General features: G+C 39.7%; 1 protein-coding gene across 1 annotated transcript in view; it reads right to left on the bottom strand.

The window, feature by feature from the left end:
• The window catches only part of EIF2AK4 (eukaryotic translation initiation factor 2 alpha kinase 4), a 102238-nt gene extending 81801 nt beyond the window's left edge, over nt 1-20437 (bottom strand). Inside the window, exons 1-2 of the mRNA XM_054565596.1 lie at nt 20230-20437; nt 1555-1667 (exon numbers count right to left, since the gene is read on the bottom strand). Of these exons, the coding sequence (XP_054421571.1) occupies nt 1555-1667; nt 20230-20373 (257 nt within the window). The 5' untranslated portion in view covers nt 20374-20437. The remainder of the gene's footprint in view (nt 1-1554; nt 1668-20229) is intronic.
• Nucleotides 20438-23167: the final 2730 nt, after the last annotated feature.

The raw sequence follows: 23167 nt of genomic DNA on the forward strand, positions 1-23167 counted from the left end.
CATACAGCCAGGATTCCACTTTGTTTTTTAAAAAGACCATCCATAATATTTTTCCCAAGTGGACACATCAAGTTTTACCTGAATAGCCCTCTAGTGCAGTGGTTCTCAATCAGGTGACTATGTCCCTCAGGGGAACATCTGTCAATGTCAAGAGGGCAGAGAAGCTCCATGCCCCTTCTATATTCCTAGCCTATGGATCTCTTCTATGTGGCTGTTCCTAAGTTGTATCCTTTATAATAAACTGGCAGTAGTAAGTAAACTGTCTTCCTGAGTTCTGTGAGCTTCTTCTAGCAAATTATTGAACCTGAGGAGGGGGTCGTAGGAACATGCAAATTTATAGCCAGTTGATCAGAAATACTGATACTTGCAATTGTCATTTGAAGTCTTGGGATTAAGCCCTAACTCATGTGGTCTGCAATAACTAAGAATAAATTGTATAAGAAGTGAATTGAATTGTTGGACACTAAGTTAGTGTCAGAAGACTCTACGTATTTGGTGTCAGGAAAAATAAAACCTAGAGAAGCACTGCCCTAGTTTGCTTTCATAAATTTAACTGCTCTTTAATCAATTCATTAATTAACTTTGGGCATACCTACTTATCTACTGTGGGCACAGTGTTGGGGGCAAAAGAGGATTACTATCTTCAAGGAGTTCATCTTGACCTATCTATATTTTCATATCCTCCACCATTTCTTAGGATAACAATTCCATAAGTTTGCCACCCTCTGCCTTAGGCGGTGCTTCATTTTATTTGCCACTTCCCTTCACTGGTTCCCTGAACAATAACATCATCCAGGCCAATCTGCCTTTCCACAGGGAATGTCTGGGGCAAAGATTACATGAAATACATAAGATAATTCAGGTCGGGGGAAGGCTGAGACAAATGTATTTGAAAAAATAAAGAAAATAAATTAAATTAAAAAAAAAAAAGATAATTCAGAAAAAGAATCCTCGAGTCCTGATTGCTAATGCTTTTGCTCTATCACTGGTTCTCAACTAGAGGTGGTACCACGTTCAGGGGGAAATACATGGGGATTTATGGTTCTCTCCCTGGCCGGAGAACACTCCTGGCATTAGTGGGTAGGGACCAGCAATGCTACATGCCTTGCAGGGCAACTCTAAATCCTCCTCTACTCTAGGGAGTAAAGTCCCATTTGGCTCAGGAGGCTACTCCAAGTCCCAATGCTGATCATACTTTAAAACTAAGTACACAAGTTACCACAACTTTATCCTTTTTTCCTAGATTGTTCCTCTTGTCAGTTTATGAATAATTAAACAAATGAAAGCTAATATATCAGAAGAAGCAAACAATTAGTCATGGAGCAAATATTAGTATCTGTACTAACTATTCTACAACTAGAAGCACACTTAACATGAGATAGGTTTCATGAAAATGTCTATTGCTGATATAGTTTTAAGGAAACACAAGTGATAGGAAATGAAATTTTAAAAGAATAGTGGCAGGAAGGAGAAAATACCACTGATCTCAACCTGTTTCCATGTGGTCAAAACAGAGAACTAAAATCGCATCACAGCCATTTATACTGTACTCACACATCTGGATAGGTTGGTGGGCATTTAACCCTCAACTCCACTTTTACATATACTTCTTCACCAGCCAGGCCCTGGGGATACAGAACTAAACTGATTTCAGGGGGCTCTTTGACCTAAAAGAGAAAAAGAAAAAAATTGATTATTCTTATACCTAGAGAGCCAATCATTAATGGTTAAGGTAATGATCTTAGTTTAAAAGTTCTCCTTTTTAAAATATTACATGTAGTCTACAGCTATACCACCCTGAACGCGCCCGATCTCATCTAAAATATTACATGTAATTGTATCTGATATAGTGTTTGGTCATATTTTTCTAAAGCATAGTTTAAAAATAAAACCTGTGCCAGAGACATTGCATTTTCCTTTTCGAAGTTACCTAAGGACTAAACCGAAATGTTCCATGTAGCTTCCATTCATTCAAATGTTACTGAGGACAGTCGTATGTCTGGGTGCTGTCCTAGAAGCAGGGAATGCAGGGGTAACCTTAGACACAGATCCAATTACATGATACAAGCTACAAAACAAATACTTTCCAACAGCGTTGAGTGCTGTGAAAAAAATCTGGCAGAGTAATGGAACACAGTGGTAGGGAGAAGAGGATATTCAGACAAGTGGGTCAGAGGATATTTCACTTGAGTCAAATACTGAGAATAAGTGAAAACCTTGACATGTAAATCTGAGAGCTCACCTAAAATTGTTTATGCTTTCAACCAACTGCTTTTCACCAAATAACTAAATACTCTCTTGTTCTTTAATCCTAAGTACAACTTTTTTCAAAGAGATCTGAGGTGGTTTATGTTATCTATATAGAATGAGAAAGGGGAGGCTGAGGGAAGAAATCTACTCATGAGGTCCAGGCACTTTACCAACTCTGGTGCTGTCTCCATTTTACAGATGGAGCAGCTCAGTTTCAGTGGGTTTCAGTTTCTTGCCTACAGATATACAGTGACAAGGCTGGAGTTCAAATCCAACTTTGACTCCCTAACCTGTGTCTTTTTTCATCAGCCAATCCTGAGTTGCTGTGACTGAGTTGTTGCCTTAACTTTGTCTTAGAATGTCCAGACAGCCAGGGCCGAAAGACATATGTAACATTATTTTACATTTCACATTTCACACGCACACAACACAAAAAAAGAGCATAAAAATTCTTTTAGGGGCAACAAAGTACTTCAAAACACTAAACTCTAGCAGAAATTTGTAACATGAACGTTTTATATGATACCCTAAATTACATGATAAAATTCTCATCAACTATGTGTATAAAATATGTAGTCTCAGTTTTTATATGGCTTTATAATAATCCTTGATAAAAGCTGTGGTCAGGCTTCGGGAAAGCACAACTCTGTGAACGTGGTCCTGGGGAGCGGTAAGCATCCGTGATCCACGAGGCCTTTCATGCACCCATTCACCCGTCACACCTTGTCACCCACACTTATCGAGTGCTGACTCTGTCAGACACTGTTAGCACACAAAGGTGAGAAAACAGATATGCTTCCAGTTGTCTTGAAACTTCTGGTCTGGTGGGAAAAATCAAACAGGACATATGTAAATACAAGTTTAGAAAGTGCTGTTGAAGAGATGGTGTGTGGCCCTTGAAGGGGAATGGAATCGGCCACCCCAAAATATGCCAGTTGGGCATAAGGGTTATTTTGAGCCAAAGGTGCTTGAAGACAGCAGGTACAAGAGGTGTGCTCTGGACTCCCTTTTTCTTTCTGAAAGCAGGAGATAAAACTCCCACATGAAAGATGCCCTCCTATACCAGGAAGGGAGGAACATTCTTATCACCAGAGAAAGGGAGTTGAGGCCAAGAGAATTCCGTACAAACAGACCTTGTTAAAAACAACTCTTATCTGCCTTTAGTCTCCCCATATATTTTAGCTACTTTTCCACAATTGCCTCTCTTTGTTCAACCTACCATATAAACACTTAAGGCCCAGACACTTCTTTGGGTCTTCATTTTCCTATGGGGCTTCCTATGTATGGGTAATAATCGGTCCTAAGAGGACAGAGGTAAAGTTTTGCCTCCCCTACACTCTACTTAGAGTGAACGCCTGGTGGTGGGTGGGAGGGAACACGCTTGGACATGGGAAGACTTTCCCACGCTTCACAAGGGAAGACTTTTTTGCGTGGTTGCACTTAAGCTGAGACAAGATAGAGACCAGGCATTCCAGACAAGAGAAGAACATGTAAAGAGACTCAAAGTGAGGAAGAGATTGGTATATTCCAAAAAGCAAAAGGAGACAAGTGCCGGAACACAGGAGAATTGGGGGAGGCCAGGTGAGGCAGGTATGATAGGGAGCAGCTACATTGCGGAGGGCCTTCTCAGCCAGGTAAAATATTTGTCAGGGTTTTCAGATGGGAGTGATATGACTGAACACGTATTTTAAAAGATCACCTTGGGGGCTGAGTAAAGAGTAAATAGGGAAGAGTAAGGGAAGAAGTCAAAAGCTATTAAAACAATTCAGCCTAGATTGGTAGCAAAGGAGAAAAAAGTGGATTTGAGGTAAATGTGACAGAAACTGGGCCTCAAGGGAGGAAAACATAAGAAAAGTGCCTTTTTGCAGATGCTCCTTCAGGCTGAATAGGATGAGGACAGATAGCATCCAGTGCTGGGATAACGCAGGGACTGCAGGTGATCTCGAAAAGTACGGGTTCTGAGGGCACTGGACGCAAATTCTAGTGTGATGAAGACCAAATGCTAGGTGAGGAACACAACACAGCAAGTCTAGATAGACAACTCCTTCAAGGACGTTTGGGTTTGGGCATAAAGGGGACAGAGAATGGGGCCATAGACAGAGGGGGATGTGAAATCGAAGGAGAAATTTCTTCTGTTCTGTTTTGAAGATGGGAGCTACTAGAGCGTGTGAAGAAGTTGGAGGGAATGTTATGGAAGAGCGGGAAAGAGATAAAATTAGGGTCTGAAGTAGGAAAGCCCAGAGGGCAGAAGGTGATGGATCCTGGGCATGACAGAGACAAACTGGGCTTTGGTATTTGATAGGAGATGTGGCTTGTCTTCTGGGTGACAGAAGAACATGAGGAGAAAAAGCACGTAAGAGACTGGTGATCTTCCTCTGAGTCGCCTTACAGGGACATGGGTGAGACTGAACTAATAGGGCTCTAGGCCTCCCAGGCCCTCTCCAACCAGGGCAGGCCGACTGTTATTTGATTTATATATTAGGGAGCCTTTAGCATAGGAAGCATTTTAGTTGCTAAAAAGAAAAGGAAAGACTATCACCTTGACTGGTCTCCTTAAATAGCCTCATTTTTAGAAAAACTTTTTATTCTGGAAATTTGCAAATGAAAGTTGATGATAATGTAATGAACACCACATACCTACCGGAGAGTTTCAGCAATTACCAATTTATGGCCAGTCTTGTGTCTCTATACGTTGTCCTTACCTCCAAACACCACCTTGGATTATTCTGAAGCAAATCCTATCAACAGTCTTTGCTGTGTTATTGTTATTCATTTTCTAACAACAATCCAGTGAAGCAGAGAGGTCACATATCTCCATTATTGAAACATAAAAACTGAGAGAAATTAGACAGATTCAAACAAAGTTTTACTGGTGTTTTCTTCTTACTAGATCAAATCTGTACAGGCTTTCTCATCTCATGGGCCAGGAATTTTGGAGAGACATTATGATCGCCAACTTAAATTTTGTCAAGAAAATATTTTTTTGTCCCCGCTTCACTTTATAAGATACAAAATATTCTAGTACCAAATGTAGGAGGAAGTACAAAAATAGAGTAGAGCTCAGGTTTATTTTAAGAAGGGTCAACTTATCTTATGCTAATATATCTTCACTTACACATTATACTGCTTTTCATTTTCTCATTTAGCTACTGACCAGTGAAAACTTTTATTTCTGAACAACAAATGGGAATATTGCTTTAAATCCATATTGACTGATAGCTTGAAAGAGGCAAAAGAAATAAGGTAAGAAAATGAGGGGAAATGCCATAGAGATGGTCTTCTTAAAGTAAAATATTCAAGACTTCACAAGCTCAATGTGAAAGAGGTAAGTCAAAATGTTAAAATGCAAGCACACCACCTAGGAAAAAATGGCAGCTCTTCTGTTTTTGAAGCAACAAAGTTGGGGTAGCCTTCTATAGTTGGAAGGAGCAAGAATCATGTAAATAGAAGAACTGTAATTATCAGCAAGCTGTGTAAGTACAAACTACAAACGAAAAACAAAGGGTAGGACTTTCTTGGTCTCAGTAAGAAAACAAATTTGTAACATACAGACAACATAGAGATACCACAGGAAGTGAGTTATCTCTGCATTTATAATATAAAATAATAAATCTAGTGTAACATTCTCTTTCATCTTAACGTAGGAAGTGAAGAATATGTCTGAATGTAACTAACCTCCTTAAGAAATGGTATGGGAGGAGGGGCTTCACCTTATGCACAGAGTCTCTGAAACAGGAAGCAGGGACTACACATTTTGAAGATACTTTTACTAAAGGGAATGATTAATAAAGCACTGTGGATCTATTTAACAATTGCTGGCAACCCTCATGGAAGGAGGTCTCTCTTAGTCAGCCCCCTGGGCCACCAAGGGGAACATTGTATATAGAACACTGGGGCTCCAGAAAGCCTTTAGAATCCTGCAAACACTCCTGGGCTGGACCAGCCATATAACACCATACAGGCCTAATGTTCCAATTACTTCCACAGCAGAGCAACACTAACAGGACAGCAGTGATAACTGGGTAAGCCCAGATAACATCCAGTCAAACTTTAGGAAAGAGGAAAGAGTTTTGCCCACTATCCATCCATTCTTCCTTTATTTCTGTGGACAATGAGAAAGAAGATACCTCCTAAGAAGGGCTCCTGGTGGCTAACTAGGCTCAAATCTTTAAAAAGCAGAACTTAGCAGCCATTTCTACATAAGGGAATCTTACGCAAACTGCACTTCAAGGAGAAGCCTGCACTGACCCACCTGCCTCTGCACTGAACTGTATGCCTGAACTGTGTGTGTTTTTCCCATCTGAGCCAGTCCTAATAAAGGAGTTCCTGGAATTCCATTTCAACCAATAGGACTGACTGAGGCTTGCCCCATCCAATCGAAGTTACGTAGCCATAGTCTCAGCAACATCTTCACTGACCAATCAGAGCAGCTCTACTCTGACCAATCAGGGAAGTGCCTTTTGTACAATCAAGTTGCAAGGACTTGAAGTCCTAATCTGCATGCAGCTAGACCAATCAGGGACCAAGGGCAGGGACTTCTGTCTATATAAGTCAGCTCTGCATTGACTCTGAGCACTTCTCCTTTCTACAGAAGACTGAGGCCTGTGTTTCACAGCTGTGTTGAAACACCCACGGTGTCTCACCAGAGCAGACCAGCATGGAGCAGAGCAGGGAAGACCATGAAGGAGCAGAGCAGAGCTGTCTAGCTGGAGAGGGCCCAGTCCTGGGGCTGCCTCACAGCTGTGCTGCTTTCACAGCAGTGCCCTATCACAATGGAGCTTTTTTGCACTGAATAACATTTCCTTCCTCACTGCACTCCAAACTGGGGATTCGTGATGGCAGTGACTTGATGCCGATGATCATTGATCATTGGTTGACGTGTCTTACCAACAGAACTGATTTAGTAACTGGGTACATTTATCAGACCTCTCTGCAGCTAAGTGTACCTGTTCCATTGGGTTAATTTCTGGCCAGTAAGTTGAACTAATACATGCCACTTCGTATTTCCTGTTTCCTTCCAGGTGGCTGGAATGCGGATGTGATGGTTGGCGTTCAGCCATTTTATACCATGAAGGGCACATTAAGAATGGTGGAACAGCAATTTAGAAGAAGTCCTAGACTCCAGACTTCTACATGCAAAAAAGCAAACTTTGTGGTTTTCTGCCATATATTGCTAAATTTAATCCTAACCAATACAGGCTCCCTTGGGGGGAGGGGAGGACAGGCAATAGTGATTTCAGAGATAAACAATATTTGTCAGGTTTTTCTCAACTGAGAGGCTCCCCAATATGTGAAGAAGCTTTTATGCAAAACACGTTTAGAATACTAAACATTAGCTCATATTAGGGCATTCAAGGACTCTTGGAGTTGAACATGACTTGGTTAAAATTGGTTTAACAGCCCTGGCTGGTGTGGCTCAGTGGACTGAGTGCCGACCTGTGAACCAGCCAAAGGGTTGCTAGTTGGATTCCCAGTCAGGGCACGTGTTTGTGTTACAGACCAGGTCTCTGGTAGGGGGCACCTGAGTGGCAACCACACATTGATGTTTCTCTCACTCTCTTTCCCCCTCACTAGAAATAAATATTAAAAAAAAAAAAAAGATTTAACAACCAAGATGTGCTGGGGAGTGGGATGGGGTGTGGTAGGGCCTCCTTCATAGGTTTAAAAGATAACTAGTCATCAGAATTCAGTATTGATAAAATCTTTAACTTAACCTGTATAAGGAAAAAATTAATTCCTGAAATATTTGCAAGCAAATAGACACAGAATAAGGGGTAATCAAAAAATTTTGAGAGCACCTAATGCGAGGAAAATAGAATGTAGATGTGTCAGCTCTAAAACATACAAAATCCTAAGAGGGAAAAAAAATGTTTTGAAGACTGAAAATGCAAGTGACATGCAAGCTGCATAAAAAGTAGTAATGGAGAGAAGGCCATATCATGCTACAAAAGATAAATTCGCTTCTTAATGGGATCATGAAGCTGGTACTCTGCTGGAGTTATAGAATAGTCCAACAAATCCTCAAGCACATAAAAAGTGAAAGTAACGTAAACTCAGTCCTGAAACATAACAAGGTAATGCTCATTTGGAACTCGTTATTAGCTCTTCAAGAAACAAACCCCAAGGATCTTAAATCACCCCCAAAGCATTAGGAACACTGGCACAGTGCACACCTTCTGCAGGAGCCAATGCTGTTACAAACCCCTGCTGCTCAGTATGAGTATGCTGTCCTCAGGCACTTTCTAACCCTCATGCCCAACAAAATCAACTGGTTTAAGGATGTGTTTATTTCTGTTAAAAGTACTGAAGTGGCCCCGCCTGGTGTGGCTCAGTTGATTGAGCGCTGGCCTGTGAACTAAAGAGTATCTGGTTTGAATCCCAGTCAAGGCACACGCTTGGGTTGCAGGTCAGGTCCCTAGTGGGGGGTGTGCGAGAGGAAACCACACACTGATGTTTCTCGCTTTCTCTTTCTCCCTCCCTTCTCCTCTGTCTATAAATAAATAAAGTCTTTAAAAAAAAGTACTGAAGTGAAGAATGTGACTATTAAAAACTGAGAATTTTATCAGCCATTCTACACAGCAGCAAATATTTTGGTTCTAAGGCCAAAGCATAAGGGTTAATGACAGCCCATGATTAAACTTCACTCGTTTACAAGGTAAGCAGAGAGAATGAGGTTTGGGAAGTTAAAGATACCAACACAATTTTTCATTGCACACAATGTAAGTAAATGTAACACTACTACAATGTACTCTTAAAAATGGTGAAGATGGTAAATTTTATGTGTTCTTTACCACACTTTTATATATATATATATTTTTTAAGAAACACTTGGTCCTTTTCTTTCTTTCTTTCTTTTTAAAGATTTATTCATTTATTTATTTATTTTTAGAGAGACAGGAAGGGAGGGAGAAAGAGAGGGAGAGAAACATCAGTGTGTGGTTGCCTCTCATGCACCCCCTACTGGGGGCCTGGCCTGCAACCCAGGCATGTGCCCTGCCTGGGAATCAAACCAGCAACCACTTGTTTTGTAGGCAAGTACTCAATCCACAGAGCCACACTAGCTAGGGCACAATGATATATTTTTTAAAAGTTACACAATTCAGACCAGTTTAGATGTTTGGCCTAGAATAGAATTGTTACCTAGGATTTTACTAACCATATCCTCCTTAAATTTTGATGGCAAGATTTGACTCAGTATGGCCTATGGTTTCTCAGCTGCTTCAGATCTTATATTCTATAACTACTGTAGGGAAGAAACTAGTCTGTATGAAAACATTACAAATCTAAAAATGGGCAAGCTGGGTAATCTGAGCAAACCTTTGATTTTAAGTTTGTGAAAACAGCAAAAACAAAAATGATAGTAAAAGCTCACAAAATGGAAATTAGCTAACATTCACCTAGATTTTATGTTTTTAAAATTTAACTTATTTAACCTCATAATTCACCCATTCCCCCAACCACCAATCATTCAATCTATGAGCTTTGTTTTAGATTTCACATATAAGAGAGATCATACATACTCGTTTTCCCCTGATTTTTATGTTAAATGCCTTATTCACTGATCTCCTCCCTGCCTTATCTCCTTTTCTGAAAATACTTTCTGTAACTGATCTTGTAAAAATCATCAAGTTCATTTGCCTTCTGTTTGCAAGCTGGTAAGAATTTTTAAACAATGTTAGATTTGTTTAAAAAGTTTAATAACCTAAAGTTCCATTTTAAACAAACATTAGGATAGTCAGAATCTGGAAAACAGGGAAGGAATTAAGATGTATAAAATGTCTATAATAAAAACAGTCATGGGGATGTAAAGTACATAATAGGGATTATTGTCAATAAATCTGTAATAACTATGTAGGGTGTCAGGTGGGTAATAGACTTCTAAGGATAATCACTCTGTAAATTATATGTGTCTAATCATCTAAAACTAATATAATATTGTATGTAACTATAATTAAAAATTTTTAAATTAAAAAATATTAAGAATCTGAATTCTGCCCAAATTAAATACATGTAATGTCATTCCAATAAAAATACTAAATAACTTTTTGAACTGGGCAAGTTGATTCCAAAACTTATCTGGAAAAACTAAAGTAAAACTAGTCAGGAAAATTCTGTAAAGTAAATGGTGACCACACTAAATACTAAGGCTTATTATGAATTTGTAATAATTAAAGCAAAGTGGTAGCAGTGCTTAAATAGATTAATGGGATAGAAGGGAGAGTCAACAACAGATCCAAATACATTTGGGAATTATTTCATTTAATAAAGAATTTTGAAGACACAACAAAGAAAGAAAACTACAGGCCAATATCGCTGATGCACAAAGACGTTAAAATCCTTAACAAGATATTGGCAAACTGCATCCAGCAATACATTAAAAAGATCATCCACCATGATCAAGTGGGATTCATCCCAGGGATGCAAGGATGGTTCAATAATCGCAAATCAATAAACATAATACATCACATAAACAAAAGACAAAAACCACATGATCATATAAATAGATGTGGAAAAAACATTTGATAAGGTACAGCATCTATTTATGATAAAAACACTTAGCAAAGTGGGAATAAAGGGGGCATATTTCAACATAATAAAGACCATATGTGAAAAGCCTACAGCCAAAATCATACGCAACGGGCAAAAACTAAAAGCTTTCCCACTAAGATGGGGAACAAGACAAGGTTGTCTGCTTTCACCACTTCTATTCAACATAGTGTTGGAAGTCCTACCCACAGCGATCAGACAAGAGAAAGAAATAAAAGGCATCCAAATTGGAGAATCAAGATAGTGGAGGAGTAAGTGGAAGTCACACTGACCTCCTCCCAGGACCAACCAGGAATTACAACTAAATTGTGGAGAAATCACCTGGAACAAATAACTGAACAATAGTGACAGAGGAGCCTTATAACCTCGGACAGACAGAAGAATCAGTTTTAGCACAACCTGACTGGTAAGGAGTGCAGTAGAGACTCAAGAAGGTGGCAGGGTACCCACAGGTGGCAGCACCAAAAGGATATTGAAATGGCCACCTAGATCCCCCTAAGAAGAGCGGGGTCTAAACCATAAGTGGAGATCTCCAGCCTACAGCACCAGAGCCCAAAAAGTACACAGATAACAGCCAACTGCAAAAAGCAGCAGGGTTGCTCTCTGCCAGAGACAGGCAGCTGGAGATGCAAAGAGCCATTTAAAGGGCCAACACATAAATTTTTATTTGCAGCCACTTACCCTGGGCTTCAGCAAAGGCAGGTGCAGACTGGGCTAGAGATGCCTGAAGAGAGACTGGGGAAAGAGGCTACAGGGAGAGAACTGAGAAAGTAGTCCGCAGGATCCCAATGCTGACTCATCCCCCAGATGGCACAGCCATCTTGCTCAGGCAGACCACTCCCCTGAGAGGCAACAGCATTAGAGGACAAAATAGCCCCGCCCCCAGGAGGGCCTTGGCCCCACCCTGTGGTGTCTCTAAGCCAGCCTGCAGAGTGCAGAGTGGCAGCCACAGATAGTAGGTCCCTGGCTAAAGGGGGCACAGAGTGGTCTAGAGACACTTGAGAAGAGACTGGAGATGGAGACTTTGGGGAGAAAATGGAGAGAGTAGCCAGTGGGATCCCTGTGCTAACTCCTCCCCCATACGGCAGCAGCCGTCTGGCTCAGGCAGACCACTCCCCTGAGCGGCAGCAGCGTGAGAGGACCCAGTGACCCCGCCCCCCCCGGAGGGACTCTGCCCTGCCTTGTGGTGTCTCTAGGCCAGCCTACTGAGTGCAGAGTGACTAGGCTAACAGCTGAAGAAGACGGCCACAGATAGTAGATTCTTGGAAGTCTCGAACAGAATGCCTAAGGTCACACTGGGTCAACATCTGACATCATCATAGGCAGATCCAGACAGAGAAAACAGCAGTCTCCTACCATAGAAGTTCATGCCACAAAGTCAGGAAATCAAGACAGATCAATTTAAGAAGGATAAGCAAAAGAGAAGAACCCCACAAATAATGGGAAGACAATAACACCCCCAATCGAAGGGAAAGGAGGACTCCCCAGAAAGAGAAATGAATGAAATAGAGACAAGTAAACTATAAGATATTGAGTTCAAAACAGCAGTTCCAAGGAAGCTCAATGAGCTCAGTGAGCTCAGAGAGAGCTACAAAAAACTACAGGGAAACTACAAAGAACTTACTGAAAACTATATTAGCATGAAAAAGGACATAGAAATTATCAATGAGACAAGAGGAAATGAAGAATACAACTTCTGAATTGAAGAACACAATAGAAGGAATCAAAAGTGGGCTAGATGAAACAGAGGATCGATTCAGTGAGCTGGAGGATAAGGCAGAAAAAAGCTCCCAGAAAGAGCAAGAAAATGAAAAAAGACTCAAAAAGAATGAAGAGGAGTTGAGGGAAATGCAGGACAATCTCAAATGTAATATCTGTATAATAGGGATACCAGAAGGAGAAGAAGAGGGACAAGGGATGAAGAACTTGTTTGAAAAGGTAATGATAGAAAACTTCCCTAATTTGAGAGAAAAAGTCACACAAGTCCAGGAAGCACAGAGGGTCCCATTCCAAGACACATCATCATTAAAATGGCAAATATCAGAGATAAACAGAGAATGCTAAAGTGAGAAAGAGGTAGTAACATATAAGGGAGCCCCAATATGGCTAGCAGCTGACTTCTGAACAGAAACACTACAAGCCAGAAGGGAATGGCAAGAAACAGAATCTAAGTCATGAAAAGCAAAGGCCTGTAATTAAGGACTGCTCTACCAAGCAAGGTTCTCGGTTAAAATGGAAGGTGAAGTAAAGGGTTTCCCTGACAGAAGAAGGCTAAAAGATACATCTCCACCAAACCAGCATTGTAAAATATGCTAAAGGGACTGCTTTAAGAAGATGAAGAAAAAGAGTCTATGAATACTCACTTCCTTTTGCAGTCACCAATACTTGATGTTACAAAATTTTTAATACTTATTAATCTGATTGTGACAATGATGTGTCATTTTAATTATTCCTTTATTATTTGTTGAAACTAAACCTGTTTTTGTATATTTCTTGCCTATTTCTATTATTTTAAAAAGCTTTAAATGACTTTTTGGTATTCTTTATCTATTTTTTTATTAAATGTTTGTAGAATTTTTGCCCAAAACCCCTCCCCACCAAAAATGATGAACTCTTTTTTAGATGTGTTGTAAATACTTTCCTATTCTATTACTTGTCCTCTTTTTTAATATTATATTGCTATGTAGTCTTAAATGTTTAATATAGTCATACTGTCAATATTTTACTTTATAGCTTCTGGGTTTGAATATGTTACTTCAGGGTAAGAAAAATGTTATTCTGCATTTTCTCCTAAAACTCCTTAGATTTTACATATTGATTTTTAACTCACCTGAATAGTTTTTGTATATAATGTGAAATAGGGCTCTCTATTTTTTTTTTTTATTTCAGTAGGGGTCCAAGCACCTTATTTGTTGAATAAGCCTTATTTTCCCCATTGATTTGAAATATCAATTTAATCACATATTACATTGTTAGATATATATATACATTTGTTTCTAGATGCTCATTTTATTTCATTGATCTACTTGATTATTTCTGTGCTGGTGTCATGTTGTTTTAATTGCTGAGACTTTATAATGGATCTTGACATTTCAAAAATAAATAAATAAAATCAATCTTCATTTAAAAAAAGAAAGAAAGAACTCCTACCTTTTGCAGCCTCATGGATGGAAGGGAGAATATTATGCTAAGTGAAATAAGTTAGTTGGTGAAAGACAAATACCATATGATCTCACCTACAAGTGGAATCTACTCAATAAAATAAACTAACGAACAAAATAAACCACAGGCATGGAAACATGGAGCAGACTGAAAGTGACCAGAGGGGATGGGGAAGGAGGACAATGGTGGAAAGAAGGAGAAGGGACTAAACAAAGAGCATGTATGAATGACCCATGGACATGGACAACAGAGTGGGAATTGATTGTGGGAAAGGCGAGCAGGGGGTGAGATAGGTGGAAGGGGGCAAAAGGGGGAAAAACTGAGACAACTGTTATAGAATAAACATGACTTAAAAATAAAATTTAGAAAGAAAGGCATCCAAATTGGAAAGGAGGAAGTAAAACTGTCATTGTTTGCAGATGACATGATAGTGTACATAGAAAACTCCATGGACTCCACCAAAAAACTACTCGACCTAATAAGTGAGTTTGGCAAAGCAGCAGGATACAAAGTCAATATTCAGAAATTGAAGGTATTTTTTACACCAACAATGAAATACCAGAATCAGAAATCAGGAAAAAAATCCCATTTGCTATAGCAACAAGAAAAATAAAGTACCTAGGAAAAAACTTACCCAAGGAGGTAAAAGACCTGTACTCAGGAAACTACACAACACTGAAGAAAGAAATTAAAGAAGATACAAATAAATGGAAGCATATTCCGTGTTCATGGATTGGAAGAGTTAACATCATCAAAATGTCCATACTACCCAAAGCAATTTACAGATTCAACACAATCCCTATTAAAATACCAATGACGTATTTCACAGATAAAGAACCAACATTTCAAAAATGTACATGGAACCATAAATGACCCCAAATAGCTGCAGAAATTTTGAGAAAGAAGAAGAAAGTAGGAGGGATCACAATACCTGGTATCAAACAATATTACAAGTCCACTGTAATCAAAACAGTCCGGTACTGACATAAGAACAGACATACAGATCAATGGAACAGAATAGAAAGCCCAGAAATAAACCCATGTCTCTATGGTCAATTACTATTCGACAAAGGTGGCAGAAACTTAAAATGGAGTAAAAATAGCCTCTTCAACAAATGGTGTTGGAAGAGCTGGACAGCTTCATGCAAAAAATTGAAATGCAACCACCAACTTACACCATACACAAAAATAAAAATAAACTCAAGATAGAAAAAAGATTTAAATATAATTTGTGACACCATAAAAGTCCTAGAGGAGAACATAAGCAGGAAACTCTCAGATATTCCACGCAGCAGTATTTTCACCGATATGTTCCCTAGAGCAAGGGACATAAAGGAAAGAATAAACAAATGGGACCTCATCAAAATAAGAACCTTCAGCACAGCTAAAGAAAACATCAGCAAACTGAAAAGGGAACCAACTGTATGGAAAATATATTTGCCAGTGATACCTCAGACAAGGGTTTGATCTCCAAAATCTATAAAGAACTCACACGACTCCACTCCAGGAAGACAAACAATCCAATTAAAAAATGGGCAAAGGACCTGAACAGATACTTCTCCAAGGAGGACATACACAGGGCCCAGAGACATATAAAAAGATGCTCACCATCACTAGCCGTCAGAGAAATGCAAATTAAAACTACAATGAGATACCACTTCACACTGGTCAGAATGGCCATCATAAACAGGTCCACAAACAACAAGTGCTGGTGAGGTTGTGGAGAAAAGGGAACCCTAGTCCACTGTTGGTGGGAATGCAGACTGGTGCAGCCACTGTGGAAAACAGTCTAGAATTTCCTCAAAAAGCTAAAAATGGTACTGCTTTTTGACTCAGCAATTCTGCTGCTGGGATTATACCCTAAGAATCCTGGAACACCAATTCAAAAGAATCTATGCACCCCAATATTCATAGCAGTACAATTTACAATAGCCAAGTGCTGGAAGCAACTTAAGTGCCCATCAATAAATGAGTGGATCAAAAAACTATGGTACATTTACACACGCCTTCATGACAGCATTGATGGAACTGGAGAGCATTATGCTAAGCGAAATAAACCAAGGGGTGAAAGACAAATACCATATGATCTCACCTGTAAGTGGAACCTAATCAACTAAACAAACAAGCAAGAAAAATATAACCAACAACACTGAAAGAAAAAACAGACCAACAGTAACGAGAGGAAAGGAGGGAGAGGGGTGATGGGGAAAAGAAAGGGAAGGGTCAAATCAAGAAACATGTGTACAGGACCCATGGACAAAGCCAAAGAGGGGAAGGATTCATGGTGGGAGATGGGGTTGGGTGGGGCAGGGGAAAGTGGTGGGGGGAAAATGGAGACAAATGTATTTGAACAATAAAAACAAACAAGCAAACCTCCAAAAAAAAAAAAAAAGAGAGAATTTTGAGTTTTTTATCAGGCACTGGGCATGCAAGTGTGAACAACCACACAGATCCTACCATAGTCCCATATAATAGGAAGGTGGCATGTGAGATTAGTATAGCAATCCCCCCTTATCTGGGGTTACATTTTTCATAGTTTCAGTTACTTACAGTCAATCTGTAAGCCAATCTGACTATCAAGGATCCTCCAGGCTTGATGACCCACTATCGCCCAAGCAGCTGACTTTCGTTCTGACATCTCATCAGATCAACAGTAGCCTAAAGCTATGTCAAAATGGCTGTCATTCACCTCGCTTCATCTTATCACACTTCATCTCATCATGTACGCATTTTAGCATCTCACATAATCACGAGGGTGAGTACAGTATAATATTTCCAGAGATAAAAACCACATTCACATAACTTCTAATATAGCACATTGTTATTACTGTTCTCTTTTATTATTAGTTATTGTTAATCTCTTACTGTGCCTAATTTATAAAATAAACTATTGTAGGGGAAGGGGAAAGTCAAGGAACATACAGCAAGGACTCATGGACAAAACCAAAGGGGAAGAGTTGAGGGAGGGAGGGGACAAGGAAAAGTGGTGGGGGGAAGGCAGAGACAAATGTATTTGAAAAAATTAATTTAAAAAAATTTATCATAGGACTGTATTGGGAAAAACATAGTATGTATAGTGTTTGGTAGTACTGCAGTTACAAGCATCTACTGGGAGTCTTGGAGTATACTCCCCTTGAATAAGGGGAGGGGCTATAGTAGTGGAAAAAATGGAAAAAAAACCAAACCCTTTGGTGTTAGTCTAACTGGCTAGTTGGTGGTGGGAGGAGGTGGCCTAAATTCATACTTAGATGGAGATAAGAACTTTTAAAAATTCTTTTCTAATTTTTTTATTGATTGAGTTTAGGGGGTGGGGGAGACAGAGAAACAGACAGACAGACAGGTAGAAGCATCCCTTCATTGTTCCACTTAGTTATGAATTCATCGATGGTTTCTTGTATGTGTCCTGACCGCAGACAGAACCTGCAACCATGGCACATTGGGATGACACTAGCTGAATGAGCTAGGTGGCCAGGGCCTAAGAATTTTTTAAAAAGGCTATTTCTATATTTATTTGATGCAAGTTAAAAAATAAAGTGATTAAAAAATTAAAAGAAAACCTCAGTCCTGGTTGGTGTGGCTCAGTGGATTGAGTACCAGCCTTCAAACCAAAGAGTCACTGGTTCGATTCCCAGCCAGGTCATGTGCCTGTGTTGCGGGCCAGGTCACAGACGGGGGTGTGCAAGAGGCAACCACACATCGATGTTTCTCTCCTTCTTTCTTCCTCCCTTTCCTTCTCTCTCAAAACAAATAAATAAAATCTTTAAAATAAAAACCCTCAAAGAATTCATTTTTTGATAACAGTAGAGCAGGAAAATGTTTTCTAGAAAAAAATCTATAGGTACTATAAAACAAAAAATAGGTTATTTTGACTATATTAAAGTTTTTAAAAATTGCATTAATTACATAAATATTGAAATCACACAGTCAATTAGGGAAAAATATTTGCAATATATAACCAAAAATGCTAATTTTATTAACATATAAAAATAGTTGACACGTTAAGAAGAAAATATACAATACAGCGGAAAAAGTAAAACAAAGAACATGAACAGTGCATAGAAAAAGAAAAACCTATTGTTTACAAACAAAGGTAGCCTACATAATTAATCACTTAGAAATGAAAATGTTCCATTTACTCAATGGCAAAGATGGAAAAAGTCTGACATCTATGATGCCAGTGAAAGTGTAGGAAAACCCCTCTCACACATTACTGGTGGGCCTTGAGACAGAAGTAACCTTTTGGGAAGGGAAGTTTGCAATAGCTATCAAATTAAAAATGAGCAGACCCTTTGACGACATGGACAATTAGCCAAGACAATTAAATTAATAAGTGTATAACTCCAGAGAAAATTATACTTTAAACTAGTGGTGTCCATACTTTTTTACATGCAAAATAATTTTTAGGATTCGCTCCCAAAACATTTAGTTATTTATAAATGACATACATATGCTACTGAACTGAAATCTGCATTACATTACATTCCCCAAAAAGTAGTTTTAAAAACTTCATAAGTTAAAGCAAACCTTAAGTTTATTCAGGTCAATAATTCTGACCTGAATTTACTGGCAGCAAATTTGGCCTGAACTGACACAAGACTATTAACAGTCTTTGTTTACCCAGGTTACACATTTAGTTTGATTTTGGTGTTCCCCCTAACCCGGAAAGACACACCGAGGGAGGTGTTAAGTGAGGTGCAGTGTGCACAAATGAATATGAATGCAGCTTTACTTCTGAATTGTGAAACCCATCAGGTCTCGAGTTTTGGATAAAGGATTGTGGCTGCATAACCTTTCCCTGAAGACTGCAAATAGCAGGTGATAATAAATACTTGCTAAATGACTACACTCTGATTCACCCTTATGACCATTAATTATTTGTCTGTTGGGCCTATAAAAAAGTTGAGGTTATTTGCCCTCTACACCACGGGCCACAGACAGCTATCTGAATTATTCTGCCCTTTATAGTTTTTGTTTGGTTGTGTTTAGTCTTCTGTCTTATTATGAAGGCAACAAGCTCTGTATTCTGAGATTATTGGGATACTTACTTACAGCAGCTCCTTTCTCCTTCCTGTTTTTCTACAGCTTTAGGACGAGATAACTAAGCATGTATAAAGTAAACAAACTAGCTCTGAATGAAATCTTGGGGCCTTTGTAGTGAGTGCCAGGTGTGACACCTATTTTGGGAGCCTACTGGGCGTACTTCCTGGTTCTCAAGGTTTAAGAACTGAGAAGTTACCAGATTACCAGAAAGTTATGTTACTATTCTATTCTAAGCATTTATAAAGCACTTACATTTCTTGTTAAAAATTAACTCTTGATATAAAGTACTACAAAAGTAAGTTCCCTGAGGGCAAGGTTTTTTGTCTTTCTTCTGGGGCTGTATTCCCAATGCCTAGAACCAAGATCCTATTTATGGAGGAAATACTGGATGTGTAGATAAAGTTGTGCTGAAAGATGCTGTGAAATGTCATAACTGAAGGCACGCAAAGGTAGAACTACTTTTCAAATGGTAATAGTTGAATAGGTACCTCAGGGATGGTGCGGGGGCGGAGAGGGGATGTTAGTATCTGCAGTTTATAGTGTGCCTTATCTCCAGACAAAAAGGAAAATAGTATTTTAAACCAAATGTCGTTTAAAAAGGTCTAGACTCAGCACAGGGCCTCTCCATTAATGCTAAGATGAATGTATTCTATACTCTCTGCTAAGAGCCCTAGGGGAAGGTACAGGAAAATTCCCACATACCAGAAAACACAGTGGGATTGCCGGGGGCGTAAACTGGAGAGTAAGTGCTTTACAATTGGGAACGCACAGGAGCGTAACACTTGATAATTTTGATTGATGGCATCAACGGGGTCTGTGTAAACGCCCAAAAAGCGTTGAGAACAAAGTTGCAATGGATCCCTTTGAATGCGCTGTTGTATCAAACTCAAGGGCTTTCAGGGGAAGGGGCAAGATTCGAAGGAAGCAGGGATGCTGTGGGATGTCAGTGGGGATGAGAAACAGTGCTAGGCCAGAGACAGGAGCCGACTTGCAGAAGAGGCTGCGGGAGAATTCGGGTCTCCAGGTGGGGGTTCTGGAGACCCGCTGTGCCGCTGCAAGGACAAAAAGTGAGCGTGGGTGGTACTGGAAGGAATGAAAGGATTGCAGAATCCTAAAGCGGGTGGGCGGCTGGGCTCCGGCAGGGCCGGGCCGGGCCTGGGCCAGGGAGGTCCAGCCGAGGAAGGCTGGGCCGCAGCAAGCCAGCCGGGACTCCACGAGCCACGTTCCTACCGATCCACACGCGTCCGGCCGTAGGTCCTGGAAGTCGGCGCCATAGATGGCCTCTAGGGCCTGCAGCTCGTGGTCCTGTCGCTGCAGGTAGCTCTCCGGCGGCTCGTCCCGGCGGCGTCCGTGAGCCCCACGACCCCCAGCCATTGCAACTGGGCGGCCCAGGCAAGACGGCCCTATTTCGGCGGCGGCGGGCCGGGGCAGGCATCCGCTGCCCGGACTGGCCCGAGGGCGGGGCGCCGTGCGGCGCGGTGGGAGGGTCAGTGGGCGGGGCTGCACGCAGGGTAGGCCCTTCGGCGGAGCGCAGCGCCGGGGGCGGAGCGCCGCGCCGGGAGCGGGGCGCCGCGCCGGGAGCAGATTCTACGGGTAGGGCGCCAGGCCACAGACGGCTTTGCCCACGTCCTGTGAGAGAACCAGAGCAAAGGAAACTGCAGAAACGTGAGAGATCAAATCAATCAGAATGAAATGATAAAGCCAAATGGTATCGTTTTCACGAAATAGGTCTCTAACAGAAATGCCTGCTGGAATTCTTCCATCCTGGCGTGGGTGGTGACAGGAAGATCTTAAAGGACAGATCTTTGACGGGTTTTCAAGTCACTACTGGCTCACCTACAACCTTCCCACAAGTCTACCAGAAGTAAAAGTCATGGCTACTACTCCCTTTCCCCCAGTTTTGTACCCCCAAACGCATTCCGTTAAACCATAGATTCAACATCCTATGCATGTTCTCTGTCCCTACATTGCCACCTTCAGGATCTCTCACTTGCAATTCCAACCGAAAGATGTCTTTCCACTCAGGCATCTCCATTAGCTGCAGACCCATGAAAAGAATTTTGTTCCATGCTCAGTTTACTTAATGTGAGTTTAGGGATCTTTCTGTAATATTCTGCCTTCAATCTCTTTTTTTTTTTTTTTTGAGTTTATAAAATATCTACCTAGATGTTGTCATTGCACTTCAGATTCAATATTAATATAAGGCTACATGTTCATTTAGAAATGTTATTTTCAACCTTTTTCATCTCATGGCTCACATAAACTAATTACTAAAAATCTGAGGCACACTGAGAAATAAATTATTTTTTCTGATCTTACAAAAAAATAGGTATAATTTTGATTCATTTCCATCGGACGGCTATTGTTGTGTTGCCCCTTGTCATGTTATTATTTGACAATCTAAGGGAAAAGGTCAATGCCCCTGACTAAAATAGTCAGGGATTACATGTTTTAAAAATTCTTAAGGCATACCAGTATGCCATTTGCAGCATATCGGTTGAAAAATTGCTGATTTAGAACAATGAGATTACCTCAAATTAGGTTTAAGTGACATTTCCTCTGTCTACTTTGCTTTCCCCTATACTATTTGCTAATTAATGATTATTTGGGTATCTTGCTGTTATTTATTCACTCAGATTTGGCCAGAATAACACAAATGCACTAGTTTGACTTAAGGCCTCCTCAAACCATCTTCTCTCCATGGACCTATTCTTTTTCCAGTGATCCCTGTCTAGATAAATGGCACCACCTGCCCCAAATTACCCAAGCTAACTAAGTGTGATTCTGGGTTCCCTTGCTCTCAACTCTCACATCCAGATACTCACCATGTCTTCAATACATCCATTTCATCTATCCCACTGCCACTTAGTTCAGGCCACCATTATCTCTTCCCTAGAGGACTTCAATGGTTCAAAAACCAGTCTTCAATCCTGCCCCCCTCTAAGCCATTCTTCCTATTGCAGCCAGAGTAAGGTTTCTAAATTACATATATGATTATATCAGTCCAATCCTTTAAATCCTTCAGTTTCTCCATTGGTCTTTTTCTTTAAAAACTCTAATTATAGAAATTTTCAAACATCCATAAAAGTAGAGGAAATATAATAAACTCTGTATTCATAACTCAGCTTCAACAATGAGGTATCTTTCCAGCCTTATTTCATTCCTTTCCCTCCTTCCACTTTCCTGGGAGTGAATCTCTAAGGAAATCTCAGACATTATATCATTTTTTTTCTATAAATACTTAAGTATGTATCTCTAACAGGTAAAGACTTTTTTCAAACATAATACCACCCTCATAGCTTATAAATGTAACAATTACTGAGTTTCATTTAATACCCAATCTATGTTCAAAATTCTCTTTTTGTTTAAAATTAGAATCTATACTGGGTGCTGGACCTATAAAGGACATAATAAAGACAATCAGCAAAATTTGAGGGAGGGACCAATCTGTGGATTAAATGGCAGTATTTTATCAGTTTTAATTTCCTAATGGAAATTACATTTACGGTTGTACTGTGGTCATATAGAACATTGTTCTTCTTATTAGACAATTTTCACTGCAGCCTTAGGGGTAATAGATATTACCCCTATTAGTATATATTATATTAATATATAATTAACTCCCAAATTATCCAGAAAATCGAAATGATGATAAGTCAAATATAGAATGTCAACCATTGGAGAATTTAAGTGAAGGATATACGAGATTCTTTAGATGATTCTTGTAACTTTTGTGTAAGTTTGATACTATTTTGAAGTCAAAATTGCACATAAACTGTTTTCCAAAGCTTTCATATTCCTACCAGTTTATGAGAGTTCTAGTTACTCTGGATCCTTGCTCATAATTGGTATTGTCAGTCTTTTAAATTTTAAACGTTGTAATAAGTGTGTAGTAGTATCTTATTGTATTAATTTACATTTCCCTAATAATTAATGATGTTGAGAATCTTTTCATATGCTTATTTGCCATTTATATATCTTCTGTCTAAATCATTTGCCATTTTAAAAATTAAATTATTTTCTTATTGAGTTTTGAGAATTATTTATATATTCTGGAATTAAGTCCTTTATCAGACGTATAATTTGCAAAGATTTTCTCCCAGTCTGTGGCTTGCCTTTCCATTCTATATATTATGAAATACTACTGTATTTTACAAAGAGTAACAGT

Source organism: Pteronotus mesoamericanus, unplaced genomic scaffold (assembly GCF_021234165.1).
Source record: "Pteronotus mesoamericanus isolate MK-2021 breed Mesoamerican mustached bat unplaced genomic scaffold, CSHL_Meso_final contig_164, whole genome shotgun sequence".
NCBI lineage: Eukaryota > Metazoa > Chordata > Mammalia > Chiroptera > Mormoopidae > Pteronotus > Pteronotus mesoamericanus.